This window comes from Cervus elaphus, chromosome 15 (genome assembly GCF_910594005.1).
Source record: "Cervus elaphus chromosome 15, mCerEla1.1, whole genome shotgun sequence".
NCBI lineage: Eukaryota > Metazoa > Chordata > Mammalia > Artiodactyla > Cervidae > Cervus > Cervus elaphus.
This window is the reverse complement of record NC_057829.1, coordinates 58,659,708-58,671,731: the sequence shown is the minus strand read 5'-3', so window position 1 is coordinate 58,671,731 and position 12,024 is coordinate 58,659,708. Positions and strand designations below refer to the sequence as shown.

At 43.2% G+C, this 12,024-nt stretch overlaps 1 protein-coding gene across 4 annotated transcripts in view; it reads right to left on the bottom strand.

The window, feature by feature from the left end:
• Window positions 1–12,024, bottom strand: part of PLCE1 (phospholipase C epsilon 1) — a 361,223-nt gene that overhangs the window by 224,760 nt on the left and 124,439 nt on the right. Inside the window, exon 1 of one of the 4 annotated variants that reach the window (XM_043926639.1) lies at window positions 7,501–7,604. The exons of the other annotated variants lie outside the window; for them this stretch is intronic. Within the exon in view, the coding sequence (XP_043782574.1) occupies window positions 7,501–7,551 (51 nt within the window). The 5' untranslated portion in view covers window positions 7,552–7,604. Of the gene's footprint in view, window positions 1–7,500; window positions 7,605–12,024 lie in introns of those variants that run through there. 4 annotated transcript variants of the gene reach the window in all.

Genomic DNA, 12,024 nt, shown 5'->3' with positions numbered 1-12,024 from the left:
AGTCTCCTCCTGATATGATTTCCTCCAGGAAACCTCCCTCCCCGCCAGATCTGGGCTAAGGGGACTGAGCAGGAGTTCCTGAGATCACTGTTCTTCCTTATCCTACATTACTGCATAGATCCTCAGCAGGGATGATTCCACCTCCCAGAGGACATGTGGCAATATCTGCAAACCATTCTGGTTAAGACTGTGCGTGTGACCGGATGCTTCTGGCATCTAATGCTGCTAAGCATCCTGCAATGCACAGGACCATCCTCCCAACAAAGAACTGTCCAGCCCCAAATGTCACCCATACCAAGGTTGAGAGACTCTGCTCTGCTCTAGTGTGACTGTTTACTTGATTATCTTTCTCACAGTGGTTGTCTAATTCAAATCCTCAGTACCATGCCTGGCACATTGTACTCAAAAAAGACCTGTTAAATGACTGAATGACTTTCACCCCAGCTTCCATCTCTTGTTTACTGCTGCTTGCTTTGACCCTGATCAAATCCCTATATGGGCCTCACCTAGTACAACTTCTAACCTAGTACAACTTCTGACTATGTTTTGACTCTGGCCAGGACCCTCCCCACACCAGGCCCATTTTACTCCTGCTCTATACATTAGAGAGGGTTCCCAGGTGGCGCTAGTGGTAAAGAACTTGCCTGCCAATGCAGGGGATGCAAGAGACTTGGGTTTGATCCCTGGGTCAGGAAAATCCCCTGGAGAAGGAAATGGCAACCCATTTCAGTATTCTTGCCTGGAGAATCCCATGGACAGAGGGGCCTGGCAGGCTACAGTCCATAGGGTTGCAGAGTTGGACACGACAGAAGCAATTTAGCATATATCCTAGAAAACTAGAGCTATAATACCTGCAGCACAGCAAAGAACAGGGCATCTGGACTTCTCAGCGAGCAACGCTAGACGAAGTCAAGACCATGAAAAAGGGGAGAAGGCCTGAGCCAGCTGGGAGCAGGGCCAGACCACCAGGCAAATCGGGCAGCTGGACTGTGCAGTTAGGGGCTCAAAAGCTGATTAGTTTCCAAATCCTGCGAATGCCTTCTATTTAATTAATGGACAGTGAGCGTCCGTTTCCGAGGCTGCAGGAATCTTCTCCTCCTTAAATGAAGCAGAACTGTATGATGAATACTTTCTCAAAATCCTGAGTCACTGCCCATTTGTTTCTTTCTGCTTTAGCTACTGAGTTCACATGAATAATTATAAGCTTATTTTACAAGATCGTAAGGGACTGGGTAATTCTGGCAATTTCAAGAATGAAATGTTCACAAAGCTTTCAGAACTGTGACATCAGGGTTTGGGAATTCAAAAATCACTGCTGTCTTTATTTTCTGATTTGATTTATCATATTTCATATTTTACATATATCTATGATAATTTATTTTCAAATGAAGTAGTAGAGCCAGACATCTTTTCCGGACAACAAAGGCTTAGGGGATTGCTGGGTTTTTGAAGCTAAAGATTAGTTGCTTTAACCATCAGCCCCATAATTTCACCTTTGAATTCCTTTAGAATTCTTGGATGAATGCCGAGTTGTCTTGGTTATTTATCCACATCCAGTTTGTCAACTGGTCTAGAACATTCTGTGCATCCACCACTACTTGATCTAGTACCTCTGCTTCTAAAGATGATTTAAGAGTGCTATTCAGTTTGATATATTTTTTCTGAAAAGATCAAGGCAAATAATTTATTATGCCTGCTGGCTTCCTTTCATACATCCGAAGGAGTTTTCCGGTAATCTACAAAGGTTCTACCGGTTCTCTGGCTGGCTCCTTCACTCCAGTTACTTTAAAAGGCCTTCTTATTTTTGCTTTAATGTCTGTTTCTTACAGATGCCCCTTAAATTATAGGTGGATCTTTTTCATGGGCTTCCCAGGTGGGTTTCTCTGTTCTTTCAATCAACTTCCTATTTTTCCTGAAGATATCTATTTCTTAGGAATATGTCTTGCCTTGAGCAATCCTCTTTGAGCTGCATCTGTAAATAGAGGTTATTATTCCAACCCCTAGGCCTATTGAGGGGGGCCAGTTTCCCAGATGGTGCTGGTGGTAAAGAACTCACCTGCCGATGCAGGAGACGTAAGAGACATGTGTTCGATCCCTGGGTCAGAAAGATCCCCTGGAGAAGGAAGTGGCAACCCACTCCAGTATTCTTGCCTAGAGAATCCCATGGATAGATAGAGGAGCCTGGCAGGCTACAGTCCATAGTGTCACAAAGAGACACGATCGAAGCGACCTAGCACACACAAGGAGGGCTGTGAGTCAAATGGAGGAAGGTACGCAGAGAGTTTTGCCCGATGCCTGGCACACAATAAGTGTTTAACAAATGGTTATTTATTCTTATTGTCTTCGTCAAAGAAGGTGAGGTAAGAAAAGGAAGCTAGTTCTCAACCCAACCTACTAAATGGTTTTATGAATCTTGTCATACTTTATGCTTCCCCATAGGTGTTGGCAATGTTTTTAAAAAATTAGTTGGCAAGATTCTTGAGGTTTAAGATATATTTTCATAATCACTATTCACATTTTTCTCATTTCTCCTTTTACGTATACATTATCTTGGTTTTCCATCCTTGCACCAGACCCATAATCTTAAACTTGTTAGGATCATTGAATCACAGTGTTCACACACAGATGCTTCCTGCACCTTCTACAGTGCTTGTCTTCCTTTTCTTCTGTAAAATCATTAGCACAGGAAATGATCATTTGTCCTAATTTATCCCGGGGAGGTATTTTGCCAATCTACAAGCAAGTAAACACCCTCATTATTACTAATTGGCCCAATTTTTTTTAGCTCGGCCAGTCCTACTCCAGTCTCCAGCTCAATCTCATTATCCTTGTCAGGTGGCCCATAACTCCTTTCTACTGCCATATTTTCATTAACTGTTGGCTATTTCCACCCACTAGGCATTTCCTGATGGCATTTTTATGCTAAGGCTCCTTGGATTTCTCCACTGCTCTGGAAACCTGTTTCATGACCCTAGTTTCCTACCCTTCTTTGCCAGATGTCTCATGAGAGCCTTTGGTTTCTAAGAAATTCAACAGCCCTGCATTATGCTTTTATTAGGACCTTCAAAATCCACCTGTTTCATGGATGGTCTGTACTACAGCTATCTGTCTATTTATCTATCATGACTATGGCTCAGCAATGATCACAAAAGTTTCTGATCTTCAGCTTCCTTCTCAGCTTCCCAAATTAGACTTTAGAACCTCGCTGTTGTATGGTGCTGGAACCAAAAAGGAGAGTTTGGCATGTAACTCACAGGGCATGCAGGGGACAGCTTCCAGCCAACTGATTTCCTATCTCTATTTCATCATTTTCACCAGATGGTCTTCACTCGATTAGTGCCAGGGGGCCATGACTCCATTTGCCAACCATTGCTAAATAGTTCTGGAATGCCCCAAGGCTTCCCTGTGTCTTGCACCTGCCTAAGCCTGCAGTGGTTGCCACAGTTGTTTCCTCCTGGATGTGATCTGCAAACCCCACTGGATTCCTAAGCTAGCTAGCTACCTCAATGGAGAAATCATTGAACAGACATAGTTTCTGGTAAAACCCCTACCCTGTCCAGCACACACACATATACCTGATGCTTCTCTGTACATCTTCATGTTGCAGGTGAGCATGTGGAAGCATGTGGATGTCTCAGCACTTTGAATTCAATTGGCACCCAGTGGCCAAGCAAGTCAGGGTGTGAAATGAACATGAAATGAAACACAGTAGGTGTTTTACCTTTTTGTTCTTCTTGTAGCAATAGCTCCTTTAAGAAATGGCAGAAGTGGGCACCAGAGACAGCTGCTTATATTTTATTATCCAACCACATAACACTGTCTGTGGGGGGTGGGTCCCCATGTATGGGAAAGCTCTTTATCAGTGTACCACACTGGACTGTTAGAGTTGTATCACCTTGAACAGCAAACTCCTTGAGGGCAAGAACTATATTTCTCCCTCCAGGGTATCTCCTGGTCCTCCTAATACTATGACCTGCACCAAGAAACCATCTAAGCCAACTGAACATGGACTGGAAGGGCTCCATCCGTATACCCAGTTATCACTAAGCACCTATGTGTCCTAGTCTTCCCTTCCTCCCCTTCTCCATCCCCATCCTGGGTTACTCACCTCCTTCCCCAAGAATCTCTACAATATCTAAAGCCTCAAAAAGGCAGGGACTGTCTGTCCAGCCCACTGTTGTATCTCAGAGCCCAGCAGTGTGCGGCACAAAAGGTCCCCAATAAAATGGCTTGAGCCAACACATCAATGAGAACAAACCTGTTCATAACCCGGGCTGGTGTCACGGGAAACACTCTGCCCAACACCAAAGTGTGACCTGGATTCTTCTGTGCCGAACAGGGCACATGCCAGAGGACAGAGAGATGTGGCAATACTTGTAGGGAAGCAGAGATGAGCAGGGGCAGAGATGGGTCATTTTTCGAGGGTGTGTGTGTGTGTGTGTGTGTGTGTGTGTATAATTACAGTGAATGTTTTCAAAATCCCAACCAATAAAAAGAGATTTTTGGTGGCGGCTGCTGTGCTCACTTTAACTGATGATTGTTTCAGATTGTAATCGAGCCTGGAACTCACAGCAGCCCACCCACAGAGCAATGCCCTTCACACATTGCAGCCATTCACACAGAATATCTGCCGCTATCACTACCCTTCTCTCTACCCCAATGCTGATTACAGGTATGTGATTTTATCTGCCACCATGGTTCTCTCCCAAAGGGATAGTGTGGGCTATTCATTGCAACTGCAACCATTCTGAAAACTAGAAAAGAGAAAGTGAAAAATGGACACAGAAGGAGACCTTCATTTGAAGCCAGCACACATCAAAGTGCTGTCTTGGCAGGTGGCAGCATCACCTGGGAAACGGCTAGAAATGCACATTTGGGGGCCCAACTCTAGTCTCCTAGATTCAGCATCTCCGGGGGGGGAGCCCAGGAAGCTGTGTTTTATCCGGTAGCAACACTGCAGGTGTTTTGAGAAGCATGGCTTGAAAGCACTGTTGGCTGCTTTAAAGAATTCTCAACATGGCCTAGAGGAGAAATGGGAGTCTGGGTTCCACGGCGGAGACTTTTTGTTGTTTTTACGGTATTGCTTACATTTTTTCATGAGAATGCCTTACTATTTCAATAAAAATAAAAAAACAACAAATAAATGGAAGCTTTATCAACAGCACACCAGGATGGAAAGGACAATTCATGGCAACATCCTAGGAGGTTCCTAGTAATTATTCTCCAAGTGTTTACCTGGACAATTTCCCCTCTATCCTACATGACAGATAAGGAGGAAGAAGGTAGAATGATGATAAAGTAATACGTTGACAAAATTATATTTTGTTTCTTGACAAAAATATAACAAAATATATTTTGTTTAATATTTCTAAAAATATTAGAGGACTAAAGTTATCCCTTAAGAAGACAGCAATATGACCGTAAGTCAAGTCAGGACAACATCAGGGTTAACCATTTCCAACTATACAGCATGATTTTTTTTAAACTCAATTATGAAAAGTATTTGTAACAATAGCATGTCTAGATTCTCTAATAACCAGAAGAGAATGAACACAATACAATTAAAGAGTTTGTGTGTTTAATCCTCGGCATGATTCTTTTTTTCCTAAAGATTACAGCTGCTCTCACACCTTCTCAAATTGAGCCATAAACCTGCTTTATTATTAGCCATCCCACTAAGAGAAACACAGTGGATGCAGTGCTCGGTTAAAGCAATACAAAATGCTAGAGATTCTCCTGCCAGTTTGTCTCCCAAAGGAAGAAACCGGGACTACGTGAACTAAAAGGGCTTATCAAGCAAAAAGGGCAGGAACAATTGGGTATAGAGACCTCCCTGCTACAGGGTCAGAGTCCTCTACATTGAACAAAAACATTTCATTTTCAATAAATCATAGAGACCAAGAGTTCCTATAGTCAATATTTTGTAACAATGCACGTGGAAAAATAATTTGAAAAAGTGTATATAAGCGAATCACTTTACTGTACAGCTGAAACTAACACAACATTATAAATCAACTATACCTCAATAAAAAATAAATATTTTTAAAAAACAGTTCCTGTGTCTATGTTTCTGCCACAACAAGCACCAGGCATTCGCTCCTATGAAGACGCCCACACTCTTAGGGTAAAGAGGAGTGTCAAATGCCCCCTATTCTCACTTTGACAACTCTACACTACTTTGGACGCAAGAAAAATGAGCTTGTGTCAGGAAATTGACATGATTTCTCATGTTATTTTCATCCATCTACGGGGGGGGGGGGTAGAAAGCATAAAAACTTAATTGAAAACTTGAATCCCAATAACACTTATAAAACATCGTATGCTCTTGAAAGGGGTTGTAGAAATTCAGAGATAGAGTTATGTGAGCCATTTCAAGAGTAGTCTTCATAGCTTGAATTCCTTAAACACAGTACTTTGCAATGAAGTTAGCCAAATACAGAGAAACAAAACAGTTTTCAAGTTTTATTCTGGGTTATTTTTAACCCCAGAATTTTTTTTTTTTTTAAAGTAAAGGAACAGAATTTGGAATTGAGTTGGTGGTGAGCAGGAAACTACTCTTTCGGTTATTTCTTGAACTAATCTTATCAAAGGTCCAACATGTTCTCAATGTTGGTGAATAAACAGCTTAACCACACGGATAAACTATGGACACTGACATGGAAAAACTTTTTCAATAAGGTATATTTAAAGCATTAAAAAACATGTAGCTCATTTCAACCAGGGATGCTATCAAACATGACTGCACTGAACTCTTAAGTATACTTTAAAATTAGTTATACTAAGCCTATTCCTTACCACAATCGTATTTGCAAAAGCCAAAAGATTAAAAAGAAAATCAAATCTGCAAAAGGAAGATCAACTTATTCAAAAGCTAGTATTCTGAAGAATATCATGAATCAGTTTTCATTAAACTAGATGTTGATACAGACATAACACACCACAGGCCATTATAAAAGGAAGGAAAACAAATATCTAATACACCCTCAGGATTCCTTTCAAAATCTTGTAAATTAAAATGCACAGCAATAATCTTAAAGCTATGTCTTCAAAGGAAGAGAAACTTGCATCTCTAACTGTTCAGTATTTTGGGTTAAAACATTTTAGAAACGTCTTTAACTAGGGAAGAAACTTCCCTGATCCTCTCTGTGAAATGTCTCAGAGGAATTGTGTTTTGGCTAACACTGCACAGCGGTGTGAGAAAAGGAACAGTCCCCAGATTTCATGCATTAAGAACATCGGGGGACTTCATGGACAACAGGAACCCTTACCTGGTCTTCTTTAAGGCTTCAGCATCCACATCCATCCTTTAATAAGGTAAAATTGGGTACTGCAGAGAGAGGGAAGAACCAAGCAACCCTCAAGGCAGGCTGAGAGCGTGCAAAGTCCCAGCTGACAGCCTGCTTCCCTCTCCTGAGGCTCTCTGCCTAAGAGGCTGCACAGAAACCAAGCCCGGTGCCAAATCTTAATCCTTTTGCAGAATCTCACATGGAGCTCCCTCACCTCTTCCATTCCCGCAAAGCTTCTTCCTGCTGCACTTCCTTCTGAAACCATTAATCATTGCAACGACCCACCGAGTGAAGCCCAATCTCAAACTGTACTAAAAATCCTGTTACATGCGGGGTGATGAGTGTTTACATTAGCCGAAATGAAATGATGTAATATCTAGAATCAAGGGAGGGCCCCCATCCAGAGTCAGGGCATTGTAAGAACTGCTATGAAATACGATTTTTCTAGATGGGGGAAAAAAAAATTACCCTGGGGTTTTATGAATCTAGTCTCTGTAAATTTAGGATTATTTGGATTGTTCTGGTCTTACTGAGTATCATCATGCTTTCCAAACAGAAATTCAGAACTTTTCAATTACTTAAAGTTTTAGTTGAAAAAAAAAAAAAGGAGCAGACAGAACCCAGTGCATTCGTGTGCAAAGAACCTGGTATCAAGGTGGCAATGGTAGAAGGCATCAATCCAGGGATGTGGAAGCCTGCCATGCTGCAGGAGACCAGAGCCTCTCACAGGTGCAAATGCATTCAAAGGAAAGGCATCTTCCAAGAAAAGTACTGTTTATTTAAGCCAGAAGTCCATTGTTTTTCCATAATTTTTTAAAAATTATTTTTTTGGCCACAGTGTGCAGCACCTGGGCTCTTAGTTCCTCGGCCAGGGATCAAACCTGAGCCTCTTGCATTGGAAGCTAACCACTGGACCTCCAGGGAAGTCTCATGACTTTTGGTGAACAAGAAAGTTCAGGGGTTCCCAACACCATTCCTGATGGACAACTGCTATTGGTTACTTTAGCATCTTATGGTCTTCCCTGATCAGGTTGGGATGGGAAAGTTTGAGAGGCATGATGCTGGATGAAAAGGGGGAAGGGGAGGGGAAGTGGTTTGTCAATAGAGCCCACTTGCAAGAGAGCCCAGGTAAAGTTTCAAGACTGATCAGAGATTGGCTTGTGACTGGTGGGGATGCCAGAGGTAGACTGTTTCAGTTTGGATGTGTTTAACCGATCATAATGTGAAATTTTAAAAGTAATTATCATGTGCCACACAACTGTGCTAAGCACATTACATGTAAACCTCATTGAACCCTCACAACAACACTATGTGGCAGATACTTATTACCATTCAGGTTCTGCAGATGAAGAAGCTGAAGCTCAAACCTGGTACCTAAGTGATGGCACCAGGTGTGTCTGGTGTGCTCCTTGACTACCAGCCCACTGCTCCTGCCGGCTTCACCAGCTACACAACCACACCATCACAAGTATGCTCTGTGCTCTGCAAAGTGACAAACTGTTACTACTCAAATGCATGGGAAGCATGTGTTTACAGTCCCCCAAAGGTATAAGCCAAATCCTTGGCTGCTGCCGCCCAAGAATGGCAGGCCCCAGAGCCCCTAGCCTACTTGCCAGACCCTTGGAAGGAAGGTGGAAAACCTCCAAATGTAGGGGGCAAGAATCAAATGTCACATAAAAGGATCTCTGGCCTGATCCAGTACTGCCATTAACCAGCGTGACCTCAGTCAACCCACTCCCCTTTCTGAGCTCTGAAAAATTAGGAGCTTGGACTTAGTTGGGTTCTAGCAACTACATTTCAGCATGAAATCTCTACAACATACAATTTTAAAGGATGGGAGTGCTAGGTGAGACGTTATTTTTTTAAAAAATCAGAATTTATGCATCCAAATGAGAATTCACTCCAACACAACAATGACACAGCAATAATAATAATAGTAAAAGAACCACTCTCATTTATTGAATTACTGTACTACACAAGAGGCTTTATGCTTACAGCATTACATGAACATTCTCACTTGTCCTGATAAAAGCCCCTAGAAGGCAGTATCATTATCCCCATTCCACAGCTGCAGAAATAAAGGCTCAGAGGGAATGAATTTGTGTAGGGCCAGCCACACTGCTGGTAAAGGGGACAAGTAGGGATTGGAGTCAGGCCTGATAGATTCCAGAGCCTATGCATTCCATGTCCACTACACTGCCCATTGATCCAACAACACTCTTGTCACTTGCAACAATTCTGGAATGCTTTATTGGAAACTTCTGTGAGAACCTGTATGCTGCATTTTGGTAAATATACATTTTTGAACATCAAAATGCATGCTGGACACTGCAGAGGTTATAGACATATGGTTCTGCCCTCCAAATCTCCCAGCCTGATGGGGGAAGTAGAGGCAGAAGGTTTTTCCACCACAAGGGTGACCAGGCTAAGTGTTACAACTGAGGCACAGGACCACGGGAGTCTGGGGCAAGTGAGGTGTTATTTCAAAATTACCCAAATTACTGCTAATATGTTCATTGGTGGTAAATATCCATCCTTAGAGGGTGGATGCAATTTTGGTTCACAGGCAAGTCAATCAGAGCCAAGTCTGGGGAATAAGTGGGTCATCAAGCTGGGTAATACCTTTTTTGGTCACAAGCTAGGTGTGGCTATAAAATAGTGAGATGGATTTTCCTGTGTGGCCCCGACTAGCTCGGAAGGCAATTCCTAAAGGGGAGTTCCAAAAATGTTTCGAGCAATGATACCATCTCCAGATTAAAGGCAGAGCTGCCCAAAGCGGTTCCAGAAGACAAGGCTTCCGAGGCAGAGAACATGACCACAGCAGAGGCATAGCCTGCAGAATCACTTGATCCCCACCAGCAGCCCAGAAGAGCTTGCCTGTCCGTGTCCCAGCATCTGACAGAGCAGTTGGCACCGGGGTAGGCTCAACCAGTGTTTGTAGACTGACTAAATGAGAGATGCATTCGAAAGTACAAAGTGTGGATTATTTACTTCTAAAAACTGTCTTATTATTTGGTCACACTCAGACATCCACATATTGACTGTGGACACATTTCCAAACTGAGCTCAATGGCCAAACTAGGACTGTTCTTACCTAGTCTGTCTACCATGCCAGGTCCTGGATGGTGAGCCTGGCCCTAACTGTGGTGGTTTAGTCACTCAACTCTTGCAACTGCATGGACTGTAGCCAGCCAGGCTCCTCTGTCCATGGGATTCTCCAGGCAAGAATATGGTAGTGGGGTTACCATTTCCTATTCCAGGGTATCTTCCCAACCCAGGGATCAGACCCTAGTCTCTGGCATTGCAGGCAGATTCTTTACCAATTGGGTCACCAAGGAAGCCCCAATTTCCCACCCTGTCCCTACCCATAGCTTTTCCTGCATTCAGTGTGAAGAGGAGTGAGAAGCAGGTGCTAAAGAAGCCTCCCTGCAGGACCTGTTCAGGGCCTGTGGCCACATGCCCTGACTGAGTGCCCACTCTGGAAGTCTGGCAACACTAGGGAAGGCATCCACCGCCCCATTAGGGGAGGCAGTGAACCTCTGTGCCCAACAGCCATGCTGGCCTCCTACCAGATCTAAGTCTGGGGGAAACTGGAATGTCCAAGGAACCGTCCCCCAACCACAGCCCAACTCCATACACACTCCAAAAAATGGGTTGACATCTCTGAGACTCCATGGAGTTCATCAAATAGAGAGGACCAACTGGAGTTTGGAATAGACCTCAGGGAAGTTGGAAATGAGAGAGGTTTCCCCAGGCTTCAATTCTCCCTTTCTGCTGTCTGTAATTGGCTTACTAATCATCCACATAAATAAGCCAAGGCCTCTAGGCCACTGGGACTCTCAGGGCCAGAGGAATTCTTTGGGTCTAATGTGACCCCTTGGCCTGACTATCCATCACTAGTGAAGGAAAGGGATGGCAAGACCTCGCCTGGATATTTAACCTTTCAGTGGCTCACTTTTTTTCATCTTTTTTCTTTCTTTCTTATTTATTTTTATAGGCCACATGGCCTGTGGTATCTCAGTTTTCCACCTAGGGATTGAAACCATGGCCCCTGCATTGGCATCACAAAATCTTAACCACTGGACTGCCAGGGAAGTCCCCTCACTACCCTCATCTTTAAATAAAGAAAATAACAGTATCCCCAAACACAAGGTTGTTGAATGAGAAAATACACACAAAGGACTTAGAAGAATACGAGGTCCCAGGTAGGTTCTATTACGTGTCAGTTGTTGCTGTTTCCGACTTGCTGGGAGTGGGGAAGGAAGCAGCTGATGGACACAGTTGGAGGTGGGGAAAAGTAGTCATGTATTTCTATTTACTGTGTCATCCTACACTAATGTTTTATGCCCTATTTGATGCCACAAAAGGATCTGGTGGGCTTTTTAAAGTAAATAAAATTAAACAACAACAATAGTATCAGTTCTAAGAAGGATTCAGAGGCCTGAGCTGTCTGAGGGAAGCCACTATTGCTAACCACTGCCTTTAGCTCTGAGCTTCTTGGCAAACGGAACAATAAGAGAAACACACTGAGGGGGTATCACAGATGTCATCCAATCAGAAAAAACTGTAAGAGTTTAAGCTGAAAAACAACCTTTTTTCTGGCTCCAAATTTCCAGAGGAATTTACAAGCTGGGATATAGGGCACTGGGTAACAAAAAGGACAATGCCTTCCCCAGGACTCGACTGAACGATACAGAAACATCTTTCCAAGGGCCCCAACTTACAAGGACCCCACCAT